Here is a 27,840-nt window from a genome sequence, read left to right as displayed (position 1 = left end):
CATTGGAATTACAAGATAGGTCAGTAAACATGGTTGAATATGTGGGGCCCTATTGAAAGCTATTCTGCGACACCTACTTGAAGGTGCCTGCTTTTTCACACTGTCAATATGACCCCCATCAAGAAGGAAATTAACACTCACCTGTATCTGCCATTTTGTTCTTGTAGGAGAGCTCGAAATAGAATTTGTCGAATATTTTACCAACTTTTAAATCCTGAGCAATGCTGGAGTCCTTAGTTAAATAGAGAACCTATAAAAGTTAGGAAATGGAAAACTGACATTTAGTAAAAAGATGGTGTCATTTAACCAGTTTTCAATAAAAACATTATCACATGAATGCATGTTAATCATTAACCTTGATCAGGAGATCTAATGTTGGTGTCTTGCATTTTGCAGCTTTGTCCTTTGTGTACACAACCAAGCATATGTCCTACGAACAGAGGAAGGATGGAGTTAATACTGAGGAGTCCAAGGTGTCAAATAAAAATAACTTCAAAATGTATAAATACACATTTAAAAAATAGACAACATACCTTGATCTCAATGGCATAAGTCTTCTCCCAACCCTTGATGATTGTAGATATCCTCTGCAAGAACTGGTCCAGTAGATTGATGGTCTCAACTCTTGTATCCCGGAGCTGCATTTAAATATGAACCAGTCATCATGGCAACAACAACAAAATAGAACGGGACTGTACTTCTACATTTCAATTGGGGAACAGATTTTCATTGACTTCATTCATTTGCACTAACCTCTTCCCATGCCAGTGATTTTCGAAGAAAGTTGAGCAACCCATCTTCATTTGAGAACAACAGGGATGCATGTAAAGCTTCAAGAGAAAACAATCAATCAATTACTTGATGTCACTCACTCACCACTTCATAAACAAACAGGTAATTCTATATTTTACAAAAACACTATGTTGTATAGTCCCTACAGAATTAGAATAGCATCATAGATCAGCGTGGGCTTGCCCTCTTGACCCCAACGGATTGTTGAAAGCTAGGAAAGATCTCAATTGCTACTCCTCGTGTCCTCTCCTTTCACCCCCTTCTCAAAACCCATTGGAGGAGGAGATCAGAAATGAGAGACTTCTGGCTCTCATCCAATGGGTTTTGAGAAGGAGACTAGGAGAGGACGTGAGAATGCAACTGAGATCTTCCCATAGTGTGGACAAGCATGCAATGCTGCTGACCAGAGCCTCAGGTGTAGCAGGCCTGCTAGTCAAGAGCTACAAAAAAGTAAGGACCTCTTTAGTCCTTAGAATGAAACAACATTGAGAAACACGCTAATTTATGGTCTTACTCGCTAATTTATGGTCTTAAATCACTATTACCTACATAGTTAATCTCAAATGACATATGAATGGGGACGTCTGGAATCATTCAAGATGGATGCAATGCGCATGTGTAACTGATTATTAGCGTCTCAAAAAATGCCTCTGGCCATTGTCTCAAACAGGTGCCCAGTCTGTGACTCTTGATCCGAGCCAGTATTCATTCATTAGGAAGGTATGTAATCATTACGCCAATTATGTAGCAAAACGTTTTGCAACAGAAACCGTTTCCTCCAAACGAAAACGAGAGTTTATATTAGACAAATTCAGATAGGTCCCTTCCCGTTTAAGAAACGTTTTGCAACAGAATAGGCTAAATGAATACCCCCCAGCATTAGCAAGCCAAGGCGCAAATCTATACTTGCTAGCTAAATTGCTATGATATCTACATAGCTAGTTAACGTTATGCTGTTTGGGTCTGACAACAATTGAAGTTAATATATTGCACACTTTATATAGACCAACAGTGAACCTTACCCAGCTCGTTCTCGCTGTTCGTTAGCATGCATTCTTGCCCCAAGTCCCCGATAATGTCATGACATCTTAGCGCTGCATCTCTTGTGTCGCCATCTGAGAGAGCTGCATGAAGTTTCAGAAGATGCCCTTGAATCCCTCCAACAACCTTAACTTTGTCGTCGGAGGACATGTTAAACCAATCTAGCTACTGCTAGGTATCCTTAGAACACATCAACAACATTCATACGCGCGCGACCAGAAATACATCTGGAAGTTTAAACACTCCCATCAAAGGTGTATTCACGACCAAGCATGATGTTCAAAAACGTTACAAACCCGGAAATCAGATGTCAATTGTTTAAAATGTAGCAATCTCAATCAAATTCTATTTTATATTGCAATAATATTTCATTCTAGCATTGATGAGCCTTTCAACAGGCAGCGATTGTGTCACAAGTCTAATAAAGTAACCTTAAATGTATCGTCGTTTTCAAATGCTCAAGCAACGCTGAAAAGATCCTGAATATACCCCTGTAGTCGTCAACGCTAAACGCATGCAACTGTAAACAGCGTAATCTACTGGCATGGAGTGTCGATTCTATTCGTATGGGGAAATATTGTTTTTATTTATTTATTTTGGAAGCCAAAATGACACAGAAAGTTGAGTTAGTGTGCACTCTACAGTCTGTAGAGAGCAATGTGTAGGTTGGCAGTAATCTGAATACTAACAAAAGAACACTGTCCATCTTTTCATAAGGTTTAATAATGGCAGTTCAGCCAGTTACTACATTCATCATCAGACTAAACCCCACTTTGTTTACACACACAAATCACTAGACTTTTAGTACAGTAACGAGTAACAACACTTACAATAGTGAAATAGCCAAAACGAATGTGGAAAAAGAAAGAGGCTGAAAAAAACAGAAAAATCAGACATAAATCTAAAAATTAGGACAATCTTCCCTCTCATCATTCTGGCAAACCAGAATTCCTCTAATCACTTACATCATCAGTGTGCGACAATCTTAATTCCAGCCTTTTAAACCTTTATCTCCCACATTCATTAAGACATTACGGGCCAGTTTCCCAGATACAGATTAAGACTAGTCTTGGATTTAGAAGCATGTTCAATAGAGACTCTCAATTGGATGTACTTTTTAGTCCAGGACTAGACATAATCTGTATCTAGGGAACTGGGCCTGATCGTACATCATCAGCGCTTGTCGCAACAGTCTCAATCTCAGCCTAAAGGCTTTCATCTCCCACAACCATTAAGGCATGACTAGACATTTTCTTTCCTAGTACCCGCTCACTCCCTCTACTGTATCTCCCCTATGACAGCCCTATTGCCATGGCAATAAAGGATGGCTGCATGTCACGTTGTGCTATGTCGGTAAGCAGCAGACCACCTCCCAGTTGTGGGTCATGGGGTCCCTTCAGTGGGTTCTTTGCTGCAGCGTTCTCCCCCACTGGGAGTGTTCTGTAACACTGGTGTCCAGAAGAGTCTCCTCACACCTGGGTTATAGGGTCAACTCTGACTTCCTATATGGGTGGTCTTCAATCTGAGTGTCATGCCTGTTACCTCTTGTTAGAGGTGTGCACCTGGTGTCGGACCTAGTCTGTAGGAACTACAGAACAGAATGAATGCAATTTAAGGAAATGATGGAGACATAGGTTTATAGGTGGGATTTTAACATGTGTAATATTGGATTCAGACACCATGTGTCCTGCATCCTGGTTAGGGATTTGTGATGTCATAACACTCACAGCGTGGATGTCCTGGTGGTCTGGGGTTACTGGTACTGCTGCCAAAGGAGGACTGGATGTTGTGGATGGTCTACTGCAAAATCTGCCTCTCTCTCCCCTGCAGCAACAATTCAGGTGAATAATAATAATTTCTATATTTTCATTGGATGTATCAAGGTGTAAACCCTCTTTGGTAACTAAACACAATATAAATAAAATAAATAGATAGGCAGGGAACACAGAAAGGGGGTTTAGTAAAGATTGAAAATGACCTTCCCAGCATTGAGTTCAGAAATTGCTGCCAGTATTTGATACCTCGGCCCATCTGTCTTAATCCCCAATTCCTTTAAATCTCCATCTGTCAGAGTAAAGAAAGTAGCAAATACAACTTGGCTTATGATATAGTGTGAATCACACATACCTCTTGCTCTTCGAATATGGGCTGGATAGTTCATCTTTTTGTAGTAAAAGACAAGCAGAAATCAGCAGAGGAATGGTGTGTTTTTAAAGTATTCATACCAACCACTGATGCCCAGGTTCACCCTCGTCGGTGATGGTGCCACTACTGGAGCCGCCGCTGCTCTTGGAGCGTGGGTGGGAGGAGGCAGAGGACAGGGAGTCCCCCAGGGCAGGCTTGGGGGTGGGGGATGGAGATGGGGTCAGGGTGGGAGAGGTGCTCTTGGAGGTGGAGGAGTTCCCAGACTGAGGTCTCTTCTTCAGGTCTATCTTCTTACACATATCACTTCATCTTTTGCTAGTAATACTGACATTTTGTAAGCATGCATGACCCTTTATAATGTCTTATAATAAGGCTAGTATATTTTATGTCTGACCCGTCTGGAGTAGAGGTCTACCAATTAATTGGAATGGCAGATTTCAAGTTTTCATAACAATCGGAAATCGTTTTTTTTGGGCGCCGATTTCCATTTTTTTTAATACCTTTTATTTAACTAGGCAAGTCAGTTAGGAACACATTCTTATTTTCAATGACGGCCTAGGAACAGTGGGTTAACTGCCTTGTTCAGGGGCAGAACGAGAGATTTTCACCTTGTCAGCTCTGGGGATCCAATTTTGCAACCGTACAGTTAACTAGTCCAACGCTCTAACCACCTGATTACATTGCACTCCACGAGTAGCCTGACTGTGACGTGAATGCAGTAGAAGCCAATGTAAATGGCTAGCTAGCATTAAACGTAATCTTATAAAAAACAATCAATCATAATCACTAGTTAAAACGACTAATTCAGTTTAGCAGGCAATATTAACCAGGTGAAATTTGCATTCATTGCACGCAGAGTCAAGGTATATGCAACAGTTTGGGCCGCCTGGCTCATTGCGAACTAATTTGCCAGAATTTAAGTAATTATGAAATAACATTGAAGGTTGTGCAATGTAACAATAATATTTAGACTTAGGGTTTCCACCCGTTAGATAAAATACCGAACGGTTCCGTATTTCGCTGAAATAATAAACGTTTTGTTTTTGAAATGATCGTTTCTGGATTCAACCATATTAATGACCAAAGGCTCGTATTTCTGTGTGTTATTATGTTATAATTAAGTCATATTTGATAGAGCAGTCTGACTGAGCAGCAGCAGGCCCGTAATCATTCATTCAAACAGCATTTTCGTGCGTTTTGCCAGCAGCTCTTCGCAAAAACACCGCTGTTTATGACTTCAAGCCTATTAGCCTAATGGCTGGTGTAACCAATGTGAAATGGCTAGCTAGTTAGCTGTGTGTGCGCTAATACCGTTTCAAACATCACTCGCTTTTAGATTTGGAGAAGTTATTCCCCTTGTGCTGCAAGGGCCACGGATTTTGTGGAGCGATGCGTAACGATGCTTCGAGTGTGGCTGTTGTCGACGTGTTCCTGGTTCGAGCCCAGGTAGGGGCGAGGAGGGGGACGGAAGCTATACTGTTACACTGGCAATACTATAGTGTCTATAAGAACATCCAATTGTCAAAGGTATATGAAATACAAATATATTAACTACAACCTAAAACATCTTGGTTGGAATATTGAAGTCTCTTGTTAAAAGGAACCACCAACTTTCATATGTTCTCATGTTCAGAGCAAGGAACTTAAACGTTAGCTTTTTTACATGGCACACATTTTTACATGCCACATATAGCATATTGGCACATATTACTTTCTTCTCTAACACTTTTTGCATTATTTAAACCAAATTGAACATGTTTCATTATTTATTTGTGGCTAAATTGATTTTATTGATCTATTATATTAAGTTCAAATAAGTGTTAATTCAGTATTGTTGTAATTGTCATGATTACAAATAAATACAATTTAAAAATCGGCACGTTAATCGGTATCAGCTTTTTTGGTCCTCCAATAATCGGTATCAGCGTTGAAAAATCATAATCGGTTATGATTTTTCACCTGTGGTCCATATAGCTTTTTCCAGGAGAGCATAATGGTTCTTACCGTTAAAGATTACCTTTATGTTTTAGGGAAACGCACCCCTGCTAGTAAGGATTGTTTTATTTTGTTGTGAATATTATAATATTATAATTATAACATTTTAATCGGTGACACGCCCATTTAACATCTGTATACGTTTTTTGACCAATGAGCACATAAATTGGTAGTGACCACATGAGAGGCGTCCAGCCATAGTTGTTACGGCTGTCCACCGAAGCCCCCTTTCGCAGTAGAAATCAGACCAGATTCTCATGTCCACTATCTCAAGAATCGCTCGAGCAGTTTCGTAGTCGCCTTAATCACAAGCACGAAACGACAACAGTGCGTTTCCCAGAACATTCATCTCTAAGGTTAGTTAGAGTTCCAGTTGTGAAGCACTAACAAGTGTAAAGTTAACTCCTCAAGTAATACGCAGGTTTGGTTTGTACTATCATAAAATAAAAAGCTTTTTTATTTTCTACTGTAAATCATATAGCAACCGGTGTTACCATCCCAACCTCTGGAAATCATTGTTCCCTGTTGACATTCTGCGCGTGCGCAAAATGAATAAAACATTAATAGCGGTCTTTTCGGACCACACAGCACAGCACCACAAGTACAATGAAATGCTTAACTCACAAGCTCTAACCAACAGTGCAGTAATTAAAATCATTCAACACATTCATTTTTCAGTATAGCAACTTAATATTAATATATTAATGGTCAACTTTAATATTCACTAGGCATGACATTGGATATGGGCCTACTGTTCTCTAGGCTTCTAAATTAGAGATCACTGGACATTATTGTTGCTGTAGGAAATGTGAAACATATTAATGCTGCTTTACGCCACTATTGTTTTATATTGCTTTTTATGAATTGGACTTGTGGTTGTTAATTGAATTGACAATTGAATTTGATAAATGCATTCCAGTGGAGGCTGCTAAGTGGCTGGAATGGAGCTAATGGAATGGCATCAAACACATGGAAACCATGAAGTATTTAATACCATCCCACCTATAGCCCTCCAGTCATTACCACAAGCCTGTTCTCCCCAATTAAGGTGCCACCAATCTCCTGTGAAATGGCTGCAGTCAGATTCTCTACCCTTCTCCCATAGTGTGTACTCGTTCACTCCCCCTCACCAATTAAAACCACTCTATAGGTTAGACACCCCAAGCATGGGCTAGAGGTAGTCTCCACCATATTTTTCTTACACCAATCCATTCCTTTTAAAACCATGGGAGGTATGGAGTGGAATTTAGGACCCTAATACTTTGATCAGGATTCAACACTTCATTGATTCTGTGGTGCTGCAACCTCCGTATAGCAGTGCATTCGGAAACTATTCAGACCCCTTCACTTTTTCCACATTTTTGTTATGTTACAGCCTTACTCTAAAATTGATTAAATAAAACAATTACCTCATCAAATCTACACACAATACCCCACAATGACAAAGTGAAAACAAGTTTTTAGAACTTTAAGAGAAAACACCCAGAAATACCTTATTTACGGAAGTATTCAAACCCTTTGCTATGAGACAAGAAATTTAAATTGAGCTCCTGTTTCCATTGAATATCCTTGAGATGTTTCTACAACTTGATTGGAGTCCACTTGTGGTAAATTCAATTGATTGGACATGATTTGGAAAAACACACACCTGTCTATATAAGGTCCCACAATTGACAGTGCATGTCAGAGAAAAAAACCAAGCCATGAGGTCGAAGGAATTATCTGTAGAGCTCCGAGACAGGATTGTGTTGAGGCACAGATCTGGGGAAGGGTACCAAAACATTTCTGCAGCATTGAAGGTCCCCAAGAACACAGTGGCCTCCATCATTCTTAAATGGAAGAATTTTCCAACAACCAAGACTCTCCCTAGAGCTGGCCGCCCGGCCAAACTGAGCAATCGGCGGAGAAGGGCCTTCAGGGAGGTGACCAAGAACCCGATCGTCACTCTGACAGAGCTCCAGAATTCCTCTGTGGAGCAAAGTACAGAGAGATCCTTGACAGAGCTCCAGAATTCCTCTGTGGAGCAAAGTACAGAGAGATCCTTGACAGAGCTCCAGAATTCCTCTGTGGAGCAAAGTACAGAGAGATCCTTGACAGAGCTCCAGAATTCCTCTGTGGAGCAAAGTACAGAGAGATCCTTGACAGAGCTCCAGAATTCCTCTGTGGAGCAAAGTACAGAGAGATCCTTGACAGAGCTCCAGAATTCCTCTGTGGAGCAAAGTACAGAGAGATCCTTGACAGAGCTTGAAAGGATATGCAGAGAAGAATGGGAGAAACTCCCCAAATAAAGTTGTGCCAAGTTTGTAGCGTAATACCCAAGAAGACGAGGCTGTAATTGCTGCCAAAAATGCTTCAACAAAGTACTGAGTAAAGGGTCTGAATACTTATGCAAATGTCATATTTACATTTTTTACTTTGTCGTCATGGGGTATTGTGTGTAGATTGACGAGGAAAAGTAACAATTGAAAACATTTTAGAATAAGGCTGTAACGTAACAAAATGTGGAATAAGTCAAGGGGTCTGAATACTTTCCGAATGCACTGTACCACAACCCACCAACAGCAGATGGAGTCATTCTCCTGTCAACTGCATTGTGTGTAGTCGACTACCAATCAATTTGAGGGTCACATTCTCCTCTCATAACGCCACTCCACAAACAGTTTATGAGCCTAAATGTAAGGATACTGAATGAGTAATGTTCTTTTCAACCTGTGGCAACCGGCCAAGAACAACAACTATGGCCTGTACATCAACCATTTCCAATTACCCTGTCAAACACTGATATAGAGCTCAATGTCGTCAGCAGGCTATAAATAAAAGGATTTGACAAGTCTTAAAGTAGGAGTCACTTTGTCTGTCCTTACTGCTAATAGGTCTACATTGGCCAATAGGACGTATAAAACACTACGCTTTTTTCTCCTTAGTTCCTGTTTGTTACTGTAAAGTAATATCACAGCTCACTGATCCCTAGACATCAGCACTCTTCTGGGAAATGGGATCGTCAATCATCAACTCAGTGCCATCATATTGGCCCTTCAATATGGTTGCAGCCAGGTTCCACTATGTTTGTTAACATTTATTATGGTTTTGACATTCAACAGTGTAATTCATGCACTTCAAATACATTTAGATGAACAATTGGGCAACACTTAAAGCATGCATGTATGAGGCTTTTTAATGTCTTGTAGTAAGGCGTACTACCTTATGTGTTGTCTCTCTATGTATCAACATTTCAGATGATCGAAATGGCTGCCATTTTGTCAAGATGAGATGAAGAGAATAAGACTTTATAAGGGTCATACATGCTCATGACAAGTCATAATGCATTATACAGCAGGCTTTAAAGAAGGTGTTATCAACATTCTTAGTAAATTATTGCCTTACTGCTATATGCAAGAGTTAAAGGAAAATTCCATCCAAAAACTATATTTTGGTATTTGTTTAGTCCATTGTTGATATAGTCCCAAAGTCTTTTGCTTTGTCAGCAATCATGTTTTCAAGATATGTAACTGTCTGACGCAAAACGCAGCATCATAAGATGCAAAATCCATCATACTGGGATGTATCTGTATTTTGAAAATGACTTATCTTAACCTGATTGCTGATAAGCAAAATATTTTTGGGACTATGTGAACCATGGACTAAAGAAACAAATACTAAAATATTGTTTTTGGGTGGAGTTTTCCTTTAAGTGTTTGTTTGTGCCAGAAGGCAGGTATAAAATAGTATATGTGGCTAAATTGCTGACTAGAGCTGTTATAGCTCATTATGTAAATCTAAACACACCACAGTCACTTCGAATAAATCATGAAGGGCTATTTCAGTAAAACTGGTTTTAATTCCTCTGGTTCATATTAATTCTAACGGAAATTAAACTTCCTGTAGACTACTAATGCACATGTCCAGAAGGGATGCATAATTGGAATGTATCCCGAGGATATGTTCAAAAACTGAAAGGTCAGTCTTAATTCCACCCCTATTCCCATACCTTTAACCGCATGGGATATTACACTGTCTGAGTCATAAGCTGTTTTAATGGAATCCGGGAACTGAACAAAACAACGTTGTGAGGCCATTACCTCATACACTGAATTAGTCCCAAACATGAAAAATCTGCGTAAGCTTTTAATGTGCAGGGACCTTAGGGGAAAAAACCACAACAGATGTCCCCAAATTATTCATCAGAACTGAAATATTCAGTTGAAAAGGTTTGAACATAATTTCCCTTTAAGACATGTCACCAAAAAGAGACTCTCTAAATCAATGTGCTTTTGTTCTCACTGCCCTGTCATTCTCTGAGTATTCAAAGCCCATTTTAAAGCTCTGTGTGTCATGGCCGTTAAAAGAAGAGGACCAAGGTGCAGAGTGGTGAGTGTACATTTTCTCTTTATTTGGAAAAGGATGCCGAACAAAACAAAAAAACACTACAAAACGAAACCGTGACGCTAACCTCTATGTACCCTAAACAAAGTCAACTTCCCACAAAGACAGGTGGGAAAAGGGCTACCTAAGAATGGTTCTCAATCAGAGACAACGATAGACAGCTGTCCCTGATTGAGAACCATACCCGGTCAAAACATAGAAATACAAAATCATAGATAACAAAACATAGAATCACACCCTGACCAAACCAAATAGATACATTAAAACACGAGGGCGTGAGACTGTGGGGGATCAGTTCATACACTTTGTGAGAAAAAGAGAGAGAGACACAGAGAGAGAGAGAACCTTTTTCTCCCACTCGGTCTCTCTCACACTCTCTCTCTCTCTTTACCTCTCTCTCTCTTTACCTCTCTCTCTCTTTACCTCTCTCTCTCTTTACCTCTCTCTCTCTTTACCTCTCTCTCTCTTTACCTCTCTCTCTTTACCTCTCTCTCTTTACCTCTCTCTCTCTCTCTTTACCTCTCTCTCTCTCTCTCTTTACCTCTCTATCTTTACCTCTCTCTTTTTACCTCTCTCTTTTTTACCTCTCTCTCTCTTACCTCTCTCTCTTTACCTCTCCTCTCTCTCCTTTACCTCTCTCTCTCTTACCTCTCTACCTCTCTCTCTTTACCTCTCTCTCTCTCTCTACCTCTCTCCTCTCTCTCTTCTTTACCTCTCTACCTCTCCTCTCTCTCTCTCTTTACCTCTCTACCTCTCTCTTTACCTCTCTTTATCTCTCTCTCTCTCTTTACCTCTCTACCTCTCTCTCTCTCTCTTTACCTCTCTACCTCTCTACCTCTCTCTCTCTCTCTTTACCTCTCTACCCCTCTCTCTCTCTTCTCTTTACCTCTCTACCTCTCTTTACCTCTCTCTCCTCTCTCTCTCTTACCTCTCTCTCTCTCTTACCTCTCTACCTCTCTCTTTTTACCTCTCTCTCTCTCTTTACCTCTCTCTCTCTTTACTTACCTCTCTCTCTCTCTTTACCTCTCTCTCTCTCTTTACCTCTCTACCTCTCTCTCTTTACCTCTCTACCTCTCTCTCTCTTTACCTCTCTACCTCTCTCTCTTTACCTCTCTCTCTCTCTTTACCTCTCTCTTTACCTCTCTCTACTTACCTCTCTCTCTCTTTACCTCTCTTTTCTCTCTACCTCTCTGTCTTTACCTCTCTTTACCTCTCTACCTCTCTCTCTCTCTCTTTACCTCTCTACCTCTCTCTCTCTCTTTACCTCTCTACCTCTCTCTCTCTCTTTACCTCTCTACCTCTCTCTCTCTCTTTACCTCTCTACCTCTCTCTCTCTCTTTACCTCTCTCTCTCTTTACCTCTCTCTCTTTACCTCTCTACCTCTCTTTACCTCTCTCTCTCTCTCTCTAGCTCTCTACCTCTCTCTCTAGCTCTCTACCTCTCTCTCTCTCTCTCTCTCTCTCTCTTTAGCTCTCTCTCTCTCTCTCTCTCTCTCTCTTTAGCTCTCTCTCTCTCTCTCTTTAGCTCTCTACCTCTCTCTCTCTTTAGCTCTCTACCTCTCTCTCTCTTTAGCTCTCTACCTCTCTCTCTCTTTAGCTCTCTCTCTCTCTCTCTCTCTCTCTCTCTCTCTTTAGCTCTCTACCTCTCTCTCTCTCTTTAGCTCTCTCTCTCTCTCTCTCTCTCTCTCTCTCTCTCTCTCTCTCTCTCTCTTTATCTCTCTCTCTCTCTCTTTATCTCTCTCTACCGCTCTCTCTCTCTTTACCTCTCTACCTCTCACTCTTTACCTCTCTACCTCGCTCTCTCTCTCTTCACCTCTCTATCTCTCGCTCTCTCTATGAAAAACAGGGAAGGCTGTTAAAGTCTGTTTCCCACTTCACACTTTAGCTGACTCTGATTTAAATGACTGAATCACTGCGAAGTTCATTTTGGAGAGGATGAAATTAGTGTTTCCTCATTAGATTAATTTCACATGTTGATTATTTTGTTCCTGGGAGTATGAGAAAGCACAGCCATGCATGTTGGTTATAATGTTATTATAAGGTTATAATGAGTATTATTTGCAAACTAAATTAAACTCATTTGAAAACAAAAACAAATCAAACCTCTTCATTTGACATTCATGGGAATATGACTTTGACAATGTGTGTGGCTTTAGACCTGAAGTTGATTCAGCCTTTTGTTGACTGTAAATCAAAAGACTTGGATCTGACCACAGGCGGTGATGACAAATCAATCATGGACAACAGTGTTCTTGAGAATCCCTTATCTAAAGTATTGGTTTTAAGAGAAAGGAAAGAGCTGCTTACCATCCATGTTTCACAATTGAATATGTTGTTTACCATCACCCCTCTAAACGAGTATTGCTTTGTGTGTGTGAGAGATATAGAACTGGTGTTGAAATGTCTCTCAGCCTCCGTCACATTCTGAGTTAGACAATATATGTCAACTGTGCATATATTACCATTCTCCTCCACGCTAAGCTAAAGGGGTGTATCAATCACTGGTGTGCTGGCTTCTGTGCTGCCACCTTGCTGTAGCAGCCCAGCCACATCTGTCACTGCTGCAAGCAAAGCCCCAAGATTATTTATGGGATCGTAACAGACTTGGTTTTGTACACTAGGAAAAACAAAATAAAGCTTTATCTACAAGATCTAGGTAATTTCATACTCCGTGGCTCTAGAGAATGTTCCTCATCCCTGATCACAGTTTCATCTTAGTCGATATGCATTTCCATATACATTTTGGGATAAATGGCTTGCTTCAGTAAGTACGGGATTTGGCTACGGCTGTGAGAACATTAGTGAACATATTTTGCTTGGTGTCAGATTTTCTTATCATTACAGATATTGTCATTTACACAGGAAGTTATATCTCTGGGTATTTCACTCACTTACCATCAGGATAACATTGAGATAGATGTGGACAACAGGAAGTTATATCTCTGGGTATTTCACTCACTTACCATCAGGATAACATTGAGATAGATGTGGACAACAGGAAGTTATATCTCTGGGTATTTCACTCACTTACCATCAGGATAACATTGAGATAGATGTGGACAACAGGAAGTTATATCTCTGGGTATTTCACTCACTTACCATCAGGATAACATTGAGATAGATGTTATATCTCTGGACAACAGGAAACATTGAGATAGATTATATCTCTGGGTATTTCACTCACTTACCATCAGGATAACATTGAGATAGATGTGGACAACAGGAAGTTTCTAGACATTTATTTGACATTTATTTAATATGAGGAAGGCTATGAAATTGTTGCTTTTAATGTTATACACTATAACACAAGTGATACTTCTCCAGCAATGCTTTTCAAAACTTTGCTTTTAAATGTTACAACGAGATTTCCGCTGTTTTGTATGAATGTAGCCTCTCGCTAAAAAAGGCAAATGGTAAATTCACACAAAGAACAGTAGAGGGCAGTATAGTACTGACATTTTCACAGCAGGGTAGCCTCTGGAAATCCATGGGAATTCACTGATGTCCAAGACTCAGGAGTGACAGATTATTAAATCCAAATCAAATTTTATTAGTCACATGCGCTCAATACAACAACTGTAGACCTTACAGTGAAATGCTTACATACGAGCCCCTTACCAAAAATGTAGTAAAAAAAATATGGATAAGAATAAGAAATAAAAGTAACAAGTAATTAAAGAGCAGCAGTAAAATAACAATAGCAAGACCATATACAGGGGGCCCAGGTACAGAGTCAATGTGCTGGGGCACCAGTTAGTTGAGGTAATGTGTACATGTAGGTAGAGTTATTAAAGTGACTATGCATAGACGATAACAACAGAGAGTAGCAGCGTTGTAAAAGACTGCTGGGGGCCAATGCAAATAGTCTGGGTAGCCATTTGATTAGGTGTTCAGGAGTCTTATGGCTTGGGGGTAGAAGCTGTTTAACCCTAGACCTACTCCAATTTGCATACCGCACAAACAGCTCCACAGATGATGCAATCTCTATTGCACCTCACACTGCCCTCTCCCACTACTTGACAAATGGAACACCTATGTGAGAATGCTATTAATTGACTACAGCTCAGCAATCAACACCATAGTGCCCTCAAAGCTCATCAATAAGCTAAGGACCCTAGGACTCAACACCTCCCTCTGCAACTGGATCCTGGACTTCCTGACGGGCCACCCCCAGGTGGTAAGGGTAGGTAACAACACATCTGCCACGCTGATCCTCAACACAAGGGCCCCTCAGGGGTGCGTGCTCAGTCCCCTCCTGTACTCCCTGTTCACTCATAACTGCACAGCCAGGCACAATTCCAACACCATCATTAAGTTTGCCAATGATACAACAGTAATAGGCCTGATCACCGACAAGACAGCCTACAGGGAGGAGGTCAGAGACCTGGCTGTGTGGTGCCAGGACATCAACCTCTCCCTCAAAGTGATCAAGACAAAGGAGATGATTGTGGACTATAGGAAAAACAGGACCGAGCACACCCCCATTCTCATCGACAGGGCTGTAGTGGAGCAGGTTGAGAGCTTCAAGTTCCTTGGTGTCCACATCAACAACAAACTAGAATGGTCCAAACACACCAAGACAGTCATGAAGAGGGCATGACAAAACCTATTCCCCCTTAGGAAACTAAAAAGATTTGGCATGTGTCCTGAGATCCTCAAAAGGTTCTACAGCTGCAACATCAAGAGCATCCTGACTGGTTGCATCACTGCCTGGTACGGCAATTGCTCGGCCTCTGACCGCAAGGCACTACAGAGGGTAGTGTGTACGGCCCACTAAATCACTGGGGCTAAGCTGCCTGCCATCCAGGACCTCTACACCAGGCAGTGTCAGAGGAAGGCCCTGAAAATTGTCAAAGACCTCAGCCACCCCAGTCATAGACTGTTCCCTCTACTAACGCATGGCAAGCGGTACCAGATTGCAAAGTTTAGGACAAAAATGCTTCTCAACAGTTTTTACCCTCAAGCCATTAGACTCCTGAACAGGTAATCAAATGGCTACCCGGACTATTTGCATTGTGTGCCCAACCCCTCTTTTACGCTGCTGCTATTCTCTGGTTAACATATATGCATAGTCACTTTACCTATACATTCATGTACATACTACCTCAATTGGCCCGACCAACCAGTGCTCCCGCACATTGGCTAACCGGGCTATCTGCATTGTGTCCCGCCTCCCACCACCCGCCAACCCCTCTTTTACCCCACTGCTACTCTCTGTTCATCATATATGCATAGTAACTTTAACCATATCTACATGTACATACGACCTCAATCAGCCTGACTAACCGGTGTCTGTACGTAGCCTCGCTACTTTTATAGCCTCGCTACTGTATATAGCCTGTCTTTTTACTGTTGCTTAATTTCTTTACTTACCTATTGTTCACCTAACACCTTTTTTGGAATATTGGTTCGAGCCTGTAAGCATTTCACTGTAAGGTCTACTACACCTGTTGTATTCGGCGCACAAGACAAATTAACTTGATATGAGACGGTGGCGCTAACATTATGTACAAAACAAGTAAAAATATAAGTTGCAAATAAACAAACAAAAAACGCAATCAGTTGGGGACACGTAAAACATCTGCCTTCTTCCTCGGTGCCATTTTAATCTAAACTACCCCTCATCTTTGACTATAAGAAGGCATGTTTTATCAGTGAAGGCACACAGGCTTTGGAAGCATGCATGCACTAACCTACTATGTCATTTCACCTTCCGTATAATGAGGCCAAAGTATTGACTATCACATTGAAATTATTGTAACCCATATTGTAAAGCTATTTCTTACTAATCTCCATACAGTCTAACAGTGATTGTCAATAAACTTCCTTTATAATCAGAGCTTGTTTACAATATTATTTTAGTACACAACTCGAGGCAATCTGTGATTACTACATTCATTTTTGGACTTTTAAATGAATGATATATACCCATTGATTCTTAAAGGAATACAGTATAACTTGTAAATGTATCAGGAGCTTTGTTCAACTGTCGTACCCCATCAGAACCCAAAATATAAAGCTTATTTTACTCTATTGTTTGTAAACAAAGCAAATGTAAACGAACACTCTATAGCCTCAAAACATGGTTAAAAAAAATAAAAGTTAATGGATAATGTAACGTCCGTTGGTGGAAGAAGGTGAGGACCACAGCACGTGTTTGTCATTTTAATGGTAAAGCTGAACACTATACAACAAGCAACAACAGAAACAGCTCCGTCAGTTGCAAACCACACTAAAACAGAAATTAACTACCCACAACACACAGGTGGAAAAAGGATACCTAAGTATGGTTCTCAATCAGAGACAACGATAGACAGCTGCCTCTGATCGAGAACCACACTGGCCAAACAACACAGAAATCCAAAACATAGAAAATGAACATAGAATGCCCACCCTAGTCACACCCTGGCCTAATCAAAATAGAGAATGAAAGCCTCTTTATGGCCAGGGCCTGACAGTTCTTACATCCATAGCTCTTTTTATGGCTCTTTTCTTCAGCCCTCAGCTTTTTACCAAAACAGAGGCGGGGTTGACCACGTTATTGTTCGAACTGCAGATTGCCCCTTTAAAGTTCGGAGGCTCATTCATCTTTAATTAGCTTCGGTCCTGAGACATTCTTCAAGATCAGCTCTGAATTTTAAGAACCCTCGGAATGAAATCATTCACCATCCTACAGAACACCATTTCAGTTATGTGACTGATTATGAAGCGAAAAATACCCAGTTGATGCTAAATGTTACTCCTAAGTTAAATTAAAGGAGATGTTAATATACATCTTTGTTGTTTTGACAGGTTATCCCGTTAAACAATAAACTCTCTCATGTTCAGCTTGATCATGAGTAAGCATGATTGCTTTCCATTTTACTCGGTCATGTGTAGTAAATCCTGAGCAGTGCAATCATTAGCTTGTAAAAGAGAATATGAAGTGCTACTCAATTAAATTATAATGGTATCACAATGGATCAAAAATGGTAGTCATTGGATGCCAGGGTCTAAATCATGAGATATAATGACTGTTGCTTGTGTCTTGAATTAAGGATAACATGTTCAATATACACGCCATAACCATGATCTTTCTCGTTGGTTAGCTTGCCTTTGTTGGGATACTGTGTCAGGATATGTTTTCAATTGATGACTTTTATTTTTAGCCCTCAGGAAAGAGTGTCTGTGTAGCCAGGGCATTCAGCCGGGCCTACATTTCATCTGATTTAAACAGTTAGGCCCAACCAAGCCTCTGTCTTTATCAACTCTACCATCAGAGATGTGATGCCCTTCAAATTTAGAGTTAGGAGATAACACTGTGGGACTATATTGAGGTGACTTTGTAGCAGAGCATGCAGAGAAGATCAATGGAAAAGAAGAGGCAACACCTCCTGGATGTGATTAGAATTGATTGAATAGCGATCAAAACAGAGACAGAGTAGAGTGTTGGATTACTTGACATTAAGATTGTTAGATTGAGACATGGTTGGGGGGGATGGGATGGAAGGTTGGGGGTGGAGGGCCACTCTTTATATTGCATTTATTATCACTTACTCTGAATTTTTCTTTCTTTATTTTTGAGTGGCAGCCTATGTGTTAATGTTTTATAAACATATCATTTGAAATTAATAATGTACCTGTAACCCCAAAAAAAAGAACATGACATTTTGTCCCCAAAAAAGGTGAGGTTTCACCTTGGAGATGAGGGCCACCAGAGAGACGTAGGAGTAGTCAAAAACACACTCCTAGACCCCAGCAATATCACCAGTCTCTGAGGCCAAGGCTCCTAGACCCCAGCAATATCACCAGTCTCTGAGGCCAAGGCTCCTAGACCCCAGCAATATCACCAGTCTCTGAGGCCAAGGCTCCTAGACCCCAGCAATATCACCAGTCTCTGAGGCCAAGGCTCCTAGACCCCAGCAATATCACCAGTCTCTGAGGCCAAGGCTCCTAGACCCCAGCAATATCACCAGTCTCTGAGGCCAAGGCTCCTAGACCCCAGCAATATCACCAGTCTCTGAGGCCAAGGCTCCTAGACCCCAGCAATATCACCAGTCTCTGAGGCCAAGGCTCCTAGACCCCAGCAATATCACCAGTCTCTGAGGCCAAGGCTCCTAGACCCCAGCAATATCACCAGTCTCTGAGGCCAAGGCTCCTAGACCCCAGCAATATCACCAGTCTCTGAGGCCAAGGCTCCTAGACCCCAGCAATATCACTATAAAAATCAATTTAGAAAATGAAAAGCTCACATTGATTGATCGGTTAGATACTACTGTATCTCGAAGCCTTCACTAAAGGCATAGAGCGCTCCTGTTCTTTTCCAGATAGGGTCTTTTTACTTGTATCAGTAAGAACTAATGGCAACCATCATCACTCCTCTATTATGTTTGTTTTGCAATGGTCCCTGACATCAGCGTCCATCCCTCTCTCGGATTATAAACACGCCTGCAAACATTATGTGGCGAGGCCCAGTACAGTGTCATGTTCATTAAAGCAACAGCATACCACTGCTGGCTTGCTTCTGAAGCTAAGCAGGGTTGGGCCTGGTCAGTCCCAGATGCTACTGGAAGTGGTGTTGGAGGGCCAGTAGGAGGCACTCTTTCCTCTGGTCTAAAAAATATCCCAATTCCCCAGGGCAGTGAATGGGGACACTGTTTTTTGGATGGGAAGTTAAACGGGCCCCTCAGGGATATGTGCTTTGTTCTCTCCTGTGCTCCCTATTCACCCACAACTGTGTGGCCGTGCACGACTCCAGCACTATCGTTAAGTTTGCTGACGACACGACGCCCCCATCGACGGAGCTGGTCGAGAGCCTCAAGTTCCTCGGTGTCCACTTCACTAAGGAATTAACATGGTTCATACACACCGACACAGTCATGAAGAAGGCACGGCAATGCTTCTTCCCCCTCAGGAGGCTGATAAGATTTGTCATGGGCCCTCAGATCCTCAAAAAGTTCTACAGCTGCTTGGTATGGAAACTGCTTGTCATCCGTCCGCAAGGCGCAACAGAGGGTAGTGCGTACGGCCCAGTACATCACTGGGTCCGAGCTCTCTGCCATTCAGGACCTCTATACCAGGCGGTGTCAGAGGAAGGTCCTAGAAATTCAAAGACTCCAGTCACCCAAAAGTGACTCTAAACTGATAGTGTTAGCTAGCAAGAGTGGGCAAGTTAGCTGGTCCTGCTGTTGGACGTATCACCACGCAGACTATGTTTTCTACTGTGATTGGTCAGCAACTACACTTTTCTCCTCCTCAGCTGAGCGGCTTCCACTGCACATGCACCGCCGACCGCTCTGCCTGGATAGAATTTTGCCATTGCACATCAACTCTGTACTGGTACCACAGCTATGGTATACAACCAAGTTATCATTACTCATTGTGTATTTATTCCTTGTGTTATAATTTTTTATATAATTTTTCACTCTGCATTGTTGTGAAGGGCCCATAGGTAAGTGTTTCACTGTTAGCCTATACCAGGGCTCTCCAACCCTGTTCCTGGAGAGCTAACGTCCTGTAGGTTTTCGCTCCAACCCCAATCTAACGATTCTAATAATTAGCTGACTGATAAACTAAATCAGGTTAGTTACAAAACGTACTGGAGGGTAGCTCTCTAGAGACAGGGTTGGAGAGCCCTGCTCTATACCTGTTGTTTATGAAGTGTATGACATATACAATCTGATTTGAACAGAAAACATTTCTACCATTTTAGTTCCCCGTTGCAAAATACTTTGACATGTTTTCTGTTGCTAGTCTAATGAACATGACCCAGCTCTGTGCTGTCAGAATAAAAGAGGAAGAGTTACGTGGTGGTGGAGTTCGCCCAGAGGTCACTGAAGCATGTCAGGTGTGACCAGGGGAGAGGTGCCAGCCAATTGGACAGGTCTGTTACTACCAAGACCCTTGGGACGGTGTGACATGACATCAGAGCCTCTGTGATCAGTCTAGTAGAGTGTACAGCACAGTCCATTTGGAAGGTATTCAGCCTTATACCCAATAAGACTTGAGGCTGCCAAAGGTGCTTCAACAAAGTACTGAGTAAAGGGTCTGAATACTTATGTAAATTTATTATTTCAGTTTTTTTATTTGTTCTAAATTAGCAAAAATGTCTAAACCTGTTTTTGTTTCATCCTTATGGGGTATTGTGTGTAGATTGATGAGGGGAAAAAACAGTTGAATCAATTTTAGAATAAGGCTGTAACTTATCAAAATGTGGAAAAAGTCAAGGGGTCTGAATACTTTCCGTATGCACTGCATCTTGGGTAATTTGTTTTCTTTACTGTTCTCTGACTGCTCTGTTCTTTGGGTCACATTGCAACCTCCAGAACACCAGAAGCACAGCCTCAGTCGCTATATATCATAATGGCAGATTTGTGCAGTAGTCTTCTCAATCTCACCTCTAGCAGTTCGATTTCCTTTTTGGTAGGCACAAAGGCCAAAAGAAAGACTGATTCAAATGAGTTCACAAGCCCAAGGAAAAAGAGTTAGGCCTTAATCAATACCTAGCACAATAAACATGCCTCAACCCAATAAACATACCTCAACCTAATAGAGTGCTCTCGCACTGTCTCTGCTCAAACTTTTCAGGCATCTGAAAGTCATGGCGGGGTGGACGGTGGTGTTGCTGGGAATGGTGTGATCTGATTCCTGGGACAAAGGTTTCTGCTAATGAAACTGTCGTTTCAACCCTTTGCTGCTGTGCCCATCTCTCTCACACTCTCTCTCTCTGTCTCTTTCATTTATTCATCTGGTATATACATATAGATTGCATTTGGATTACTGTTACAGTGCTATTTGGGTTGTTATTTGGATTACTGTTACAGTGCTATTTGGGTTGTTATTTGGATTACTGTTACAGTGCTATTTGGGTTGTTATTTGGATTACTGTTACAGTGCTATTTGGGTTGTTATTTGGATTACTGTTACAGTGCTATTTGGGTTGTTATTTGGATTACTGTTACAGTGCTATTTGGGTTGTTATTTGGATTACTGTTACAGTGCTATTTGGGTTGTTATTTGGATTACTGTTACAGTGCTATTTGGGTTGTTATTTGGATTACTGTTACAGTGCTATTTGGGTTGTTATTTGGATTACTGTTACAGTGCTATTTGGGTTGTTATTTGGATTACTGTTACAGTGCTATTTGGGTTGTTATTTGGATTGGTTCCGACATTTTTTTGCTTTGTTATTTTTTGTGTAAATATTTGTGTACTTGTTTAACATTTTACTGCATTGTTAGGAGCTGGTAACATAAGCATTTCACTGCACCCGCTATAACATCTGCTAAACTGTGTATGTCACCAATTGGATTTGATCTCTTTTTTCTTTCTTCTTTACCAGTCTGTGCCCTACTTTCTCCTGAACTCTGTGGCAAGGTGTCCTGAATGTCAGACAGAAGTTCTGTTGTCTTAAAGCGACATCACAAACCAAAGTCAACATCCCTGGTCATCTATTCTGTTGCTCCGGCTATATACCACAATAGAAAAAGAGTGGAAAAGAGCACCATATAATTTCCAGATTTGCGGTGGTAATCTTTAATATTTTTGGGGGGATGAGCCAACACACATTTGAGTGAGAATCCAATTTACATTTGAGGGAGAATCCAACTCACCTTTGAGGGAGAATCCAACTCACCTTTGAGGGAGAATCCAACTCACCTTTGAGGGAGAATCCAACTCACCTTTGAGGGAGAATCCAACTCACCTTTGAGGGAGAATCCAACTCACCTTTGAGGGAGAATCCAACTCACCTTTGAGGGAGAATCCAACTCACCTTTGAGGGAGAATCCAACTCACCTTTGAGGGAGAATCCAACTCACCTTTGAGGGAGAATCCAACTCACCTTTGAGGGAGAATCCAACTCACCTTTGAGGGAGAATCCAACTCACCTTTGAGGGAGAATCCAACTCACCTTTGTTCATGTGTTTTTTCTATGCACTTATTTGATTGTCACAAAGCTAATTCCTTTCCTTTGGTAGAGAAAACTCTGAAGGTGGAAATAGAAGCACATGTTGAATGTGTCTCCTTCCTCTGATAGATTCTGCGAATAGACAAAATCAACAAGAGAACACACTAGCAGCACTTTACGATGTGCGTTTCAACTTCTAGCACTCTGGCTCATCAAAACAAAAATAAACTCACTGAAATGAACAATGCACAGCGCAAGCAATTTTGGACAAATGAACTGTTCTATTTTCACTGGCATTGTGACAGATTGAATGTATTTGATGCATTTTCTTTGCTAAACAGAACATTTATTATCAGCACGTTGTCTTAGATAAATGAGTTTGAGTAGGAGGAAAAACAACATAAAAAGGGCTTTTGTTTTTCTATAAGTAGTCATTGGACCTAATGTATTATAACAGATAGTGCGCCGCAGATAATAGTTTTTTGACAGTAGTCTTCAACACTGCCAAGAATTCTGTGTCCTAAATTGAACCTTTGAGGATTTTGAGTAGAACGGAGACGTGAAGCCGGGGGGAATCGGGTCTGGATCCTAAAAGCCCACTGAGGCTTTTTGTTTTTCTGGCCGCGATGTAACAGTCAGGAACAGGTGCAGGAGCTTTCAAATGTATTATTGGGGAAATTCCCTTGTCTTTGTGATCATGGCTTTTTCAGTGAGGGACAGATATTCTCCCAAGGTTTATGTTGAGTTGATTGGGGCTCATGAGAAAAAGTGGAAAGTATTGTCACACATAGCAATCATCACTGATATGTCATTAACCTCCAGCATCTGCAACTTCGATGACACGTTCTGTAATTTCCTCCCCCTCTTTCCCCCTCGTCCCGTCACAACATTCAGGAGACACCGTGCCCAGGATACGGATGCAGAATTACTGTCAATACGTTGGCTCCCACAGCTCATTCTGACATTGGTTGCAGCATAATTATGTCCTGCTGTATCTGTCATCCAACACTGGCATAAAGTATCGACATCCACATGGCTCCGTATGAGAACAGCGTCCATTTTAGGTCAGCATCACATAGAAGTTGGAAGTTGTGTTGAACTCATACAAACATCTCTCATCCAGAGTTGGCTTCACTGGACTTGGTGTAAAAATCAGACAAACATGGTGTCAACAGTTGAATCATTGGGTCTATAGCTGGCTACGTCAGTCATAGTGAGTAACTTGCTAACAATAATAATATCTAAATATTATAACCTAACACACTATGCTTTGAATTAGGTCATCCTCTGATTGGTTGAAGGTGATCCAATTGCTGACAAATCAATATTAAATAATGCACTTCATTACAGATGTATGCTCAAGCGGTTTGAATGAATAGGATAGCCAGACTGATACGTGAAGTGGAACAGGAATAGTAAACAACGATCAGGCAAATCTTTACAAGGCCCCTGAAGCCTTTAAACCTCATCTCTAAAGTCAACAGGAAATAATATCTCCCTTCATGTTCAGCTCGGCAAGTCACAGGAACAGAAAACTGTTAGGTGGCAAGACAGTCAGTCTGAACCTGTAATTCAAACATAATTCACCTTTTGACTAATGTTCTCAGTTGTTCTCTCACTGCTGTCCCATAACACTTTCCATCTAATTTCACCTCACGAAGACGGCAAAAAACGAAAGGCAGGAGATTTGTACTTAGCTCTTGAGGGAATCTGTGATTTTTTTTGCCAACTGCCTTCATTGTGTTTACATTGCCAGCTTTCAAGAAACTGACAAGATTGGAAAGTTGGAAAGGAAGTGACAAGAAACACAAAACACAATATGAAGCTCAGTCTGCCACAATCTGTTCCATTGTCGGTTGCAAACATTTAGGCTACTCCCCTGGACATGCGCCATTAATTACAAAACTGAACCATTTTCTCCAGTCTGTCAGTCATTTGATTTAGTTTCCCCACAGACAAATATAAATGAGTTGAAGTAATTATGCTAAATGGTTGTATCAGAGGACTACTGTCAACAGAGCAACACTGAAAGCTCCTCTGTCTCTTGTTGCTCTGGCTGGCTAGCAGATAATACATGTTGATATTTCAAGTGTCTCCAGTGTCTGTCATTCTGTTCGGACCTGTGTGCTGTGCAGCTTGTTGAGGAAACTTGGCGGCTTTAATTATGTCTACATGACAGATGTTACAGAATTGCAGAGCTCCTTGTCACAGAAACTTCAGCAGGAGGGACTAGGGTGTCAAAGAGAGGTGGCAGACTTGTCAAAAAATCTGCCAGATGTTATGTCATGGAAATCAAATAAATAAATAACTTGATTTTCAGAAGCCAATTTACCAGCATCTGAAGCGCAGCCTTTGCTTGCAGCAATTTCTTTAATTACATATTTATACATAGACTTAATTCAACAAAATGATTAAATGAGAAATAGGCTGGGTAATACAAACACACCATTGCATTAAAAACTAGGGGTTTTAAAGGTCATGGCAAGAATGTTCCCTGTCTATAAATGTACGATCATTTACTCTACAAAAAACGGAAACAAAACCCCAGGATGCTTCAGAGCTGAGTGTGACGGTGAAGGGCAGTGTGGAGTTTATATCATACCTCATTTTGTTTTTATATTAAGAATATCATATTTTCCACCACTTTTCTCACAAAATTACATTTTTTGATAAAACAAAACATTAGAGTGCATTCTGAAAGTATTCAGACCACTTATTCACATTTTGATGCGTTTGATATGTTCCATGTTGATACGATACCCTTATCCTAAAATTGAATTTAAAATGTTTTTTCCTATCACTCTACACACAATACCCCATAATGACAAAGCTAAAACAGGTTTTTAGAATTTGTTGCAAATGTATTTAAAAAAATAAACATTCCATTCAATACTTTTTTAACACATTAAATCTGATGTTTCTATGTCAAACTGTTTTGTTATATTTCAGTCTTCTGTGATGTGCATATAAAGTGTAATGCAAACTATAAATGTAATACATTTCAACTCTATATCTGAGTACAGGTGTCTTCTTTTTAAGCCCATTACCATGTGTGTGAGGTGTATACAGTCGTGGCCAAAAGTTCTGAGAATGACAAATATATTCATTTTCACAAAGTCTGCTGCCTCAGTGTCCTTAGGTATTTTTTTGTCAGATGTTACTATGGAATACTGAAGTAAAATTAGAAGCATTTCATAAGTGTCAAAGGCTTTTATTGACAATTACATGAAGTTGATGCAAATAGTCAATATTTGCAGTGTTGACCCTTCTTTTTCAAGACCTCTGCAATCCGCCCTGGCATGCTGTCAATTAACTTCTGGGCCACATCCTGACTGATGGCAGCCCATTCTTGCACAATCAATGCTTGGAGTTTGTCAGAATTTGTGGGGTTTTGTTTTTCCCACCCTCCTCTTGAGGATTGACCGCAAGTTCTCAATGCGATTGAGATCTGGGGATTTTCCTGGCCATGAACCCAAAATATTGATGTTTTGTTCCCCGAGCCACTAAGTTATCACTTTTGTCTTACGGCAAGGTGCTCCATCAGCTGGTCCTTTTGTGGCAGGGCTGAAATTCAGTGGAAATGTTTTTCGTGGATTCAGTTAATTTGCATGGCAAAGAGGGACTTTGTAATTAATTGCAATTCATCTGATCACTCTTCATAACATTCTGGAATATATGAAAATTGCCATCATACAAACTGAGGCAGCAGACTTTGAAAATTCATATTTGTGTCATCCTCAAAACTTTTGGCCCACGACTGTACTTTTGTTTCAAAGTAGATTAGTTTAAGACTACCAAGAAACACTCCGTTTGACCCGGATTTAGCCCACTGCAGTAGATTGTATTAGGCTATACGTTATTGCTGTATTTTGTCTTATGCCATGTAGAAATAAAATACCATGTGTCATTACAATTGGTCAATAGGCCAACCAATATGAATGTGTGTTGCAGAAAAGGTTTAAGTAGGGGTAGCCTGCTAATATTAGTCTCACTACTCATGTGTATGCTGTCCACCAATAATTAGGATTTCAATCCAAAGTAGGATATTTGCGCATGCATACAGCGTCAGACTTATTTTCAAGTTTAATTAGCTACTAATTGTTTACCTCAAATGTCAGCTTCAATATTTGCCATAGTTAATATGCATACATGACATGTCATTATTATTATGGGGAGGTGTGTTTGCCTGACGACTGATCCTGAATTGAATTCCGCTGCTCTATCGATCGCCCTAAACATAGCCTGAAACTGCCATCCTAGAAATGGTTTTTTTTTACTGACGTCAAAATGAGGGGCATTGTCCAAAACAATTTAATCAGCGATTGGATAATCTCAAATCAGTCGGACTATCAAAGCTAATGAAAAAGCCAAAGCCAAACCTAGGGCTGTGGCGGTCATGAAATTTTGACAGACGGTTATTGTCATGCAAAATATTGTCGGTCTCACAGTAATTAACTGTTAATTAACAAAACACATTTAGCATCTCCAGGCCTCCACACATACAAGCCTCTGATGCGCTCTTTAAGAACATGTACACTTTAAAAAGTCTAATAAATCAATTGAATATACACCATCACAATAAATCCATTATTTATTTTAGGCAGGTCTAAAGAAACATGATATGAAGAAAATGTATTTCAGAAGAACAGAATATGGGTTGGCCTACTGTATGTTCGGTCTATGCTCCATGCCATAGGCTGTAGGTTTGTTCATTTAGCTGACAATATTTGCTTATAAGTTCCTGCCATTATTTTATATTATGTGATTTTATAGTAAGAATAATATTGAATATAGTAGAAAGGTTATTTTTCCCATTCTGAAGCGAGAGTGCGCATATGAAGTGGCTATGTTGAGCACAAATCATGATTATTTGAAAATTAATATTAATCATTTCAAATTAATCATCTGAAATGCTAGATTTAGAGTTATTTGGCAATTTGAGTTGTGAATGATACAACCCACATAATTCCTTAGAAAAAGATAGATGGGCTACGTGATGTGACTATAGGCTGTTGATAATTTGAGAAAGTCGGGGGAAAAGCTAGTGCTCTGTTCCTTGCCTCAGGCTGCACACGTTCTCTCATCAAGTGATCATATTTTCACCCATCAGACTATTCAAATCAAATTGTATTTGTCACATGCACCAAATATGACCTTACATTCTCAATTTAATTTAGAATGACACATTATCAAATGGGCAAGATAATATATATATATATATATATATATATATATTTTAAATGGCATTCGTATGCAATTGAATAGCGCGACAGGTGATATTCCGCCCAAACTCTGTATGCCATGGGCTCTCTAACCCTGTTCCTGCAGCTACCCAGTGCTTAATTTTGGAAACCAAGTTAAATCTGTTGGGGAATTTGGATAATAACATGCTTTCACAACATATTTCATGAAACTGTTGACAGGCCCTCTCTCTGTGCACTTGAGAAAGGAATGAAGGAGAAGGGAGGAGATGGAAACATATGGTGGTGAGATATTCTGTAGCTAAAGGTTATGTGTCAGCCTATTAATTATGAAAATATACAAAATGCCCTATTACTAGGCTATTCAAAATCAAAAAATACAAATTCACTATAATTT

At 40.5% G+C, this 27,840-nt stretch overlaps 1 protein-coding gene and 2 long non-coding RNA genes across 4 annotated transcripts in view; 1 reads left to right on the top strand and 2 right to left on the bottom strand.

The window, feature by feature from the left end:
* The window catches only part of prkdc (protein kinase, DNA-activated, catalytic subunit), a 43,739-nt gene extending 41,666 nt beyond the window's left edge, over positions 1-2,073 (bottom strand). The window contains exons 1-5 of the mRNA XM_046292848.1: positions 1,815-2,073; positions 754-830; positions 534-638; positions 356-430; positions 142-250 (exon numbers count right to left, since the gene is read on the bottom strand). Coding sequence (XP_046148804.1) covers positions 142-250; positions 356-430; positions 534-638; positions 754-830; positions 1,815-1,983 — 535 coding nt within the window. The 5' untranslated portion in view covers positions 1,984-2,073. The remainder of the gene's footprint in view (positions 1-141; positions 251-355; positions 431-533; positions 639-753; positions 831-1,814) is intronic.
* Positions 2,074-2,605: 532 nt separating this feature from the next.
* LOC123991349 lies at positions 2,606-4,508 on the bottom strand. Its single transcript, XR_006830783.1, has 4 exons — positions 4,059-4,508; positions 3,812-3,897; positions 3,561-3,657; positions 2,606-3,421 (listed from the first exon to the last, which is right to left on the bottom strand). It is a non-coding gene; the product is annotated as an uncharacterized LOC123991349 (long non-coding RNA).
* On the top strand, positions 3,542-25,117 carry LOC123991350. Of its 2 annotated transcripts, none has more exons than XR_006830784.1 (3): positions 3,542-3,674; positions 20,922-20,992; positions 21,676-25,117. It is a non-coding gene; the product is annotated as an uncharacterized LOC123991350 (long non-coding RNA). The 2 variants fall into 2 exon arrangements; XR_006830785.1 differs by lacking the exon at positions 3,542-3,674 and adding an exon at positions 20,086-20,217.
* The last annotated feature ends 2,723 nt before the right edge of the window (positions 25,118-27,840 follow it).

This window comes from Oncorhynchus gorbuscha, linkage group LG12, assembly GCF_021184085.1.
Source record: "Oncorhynchus gorbuscha isolate QuinsamMale2020 ecotype Even-year linkage group LG12, OgorEven_v1.0, whole genome shotgun sequence".
NCBI classification, from domain to species: domain Eukaryota; kingdom Metazoa; phylum Chordata; class Actinopteri; order Salmoniformes; family Salmonidae; genus Oncorhynchus; species Oncorhynchus gorbuscha.
Note: the sequence above shows the minus strand (reverse complement) of the source record. Positions and strands in the feature narration are given on the sequence as shown.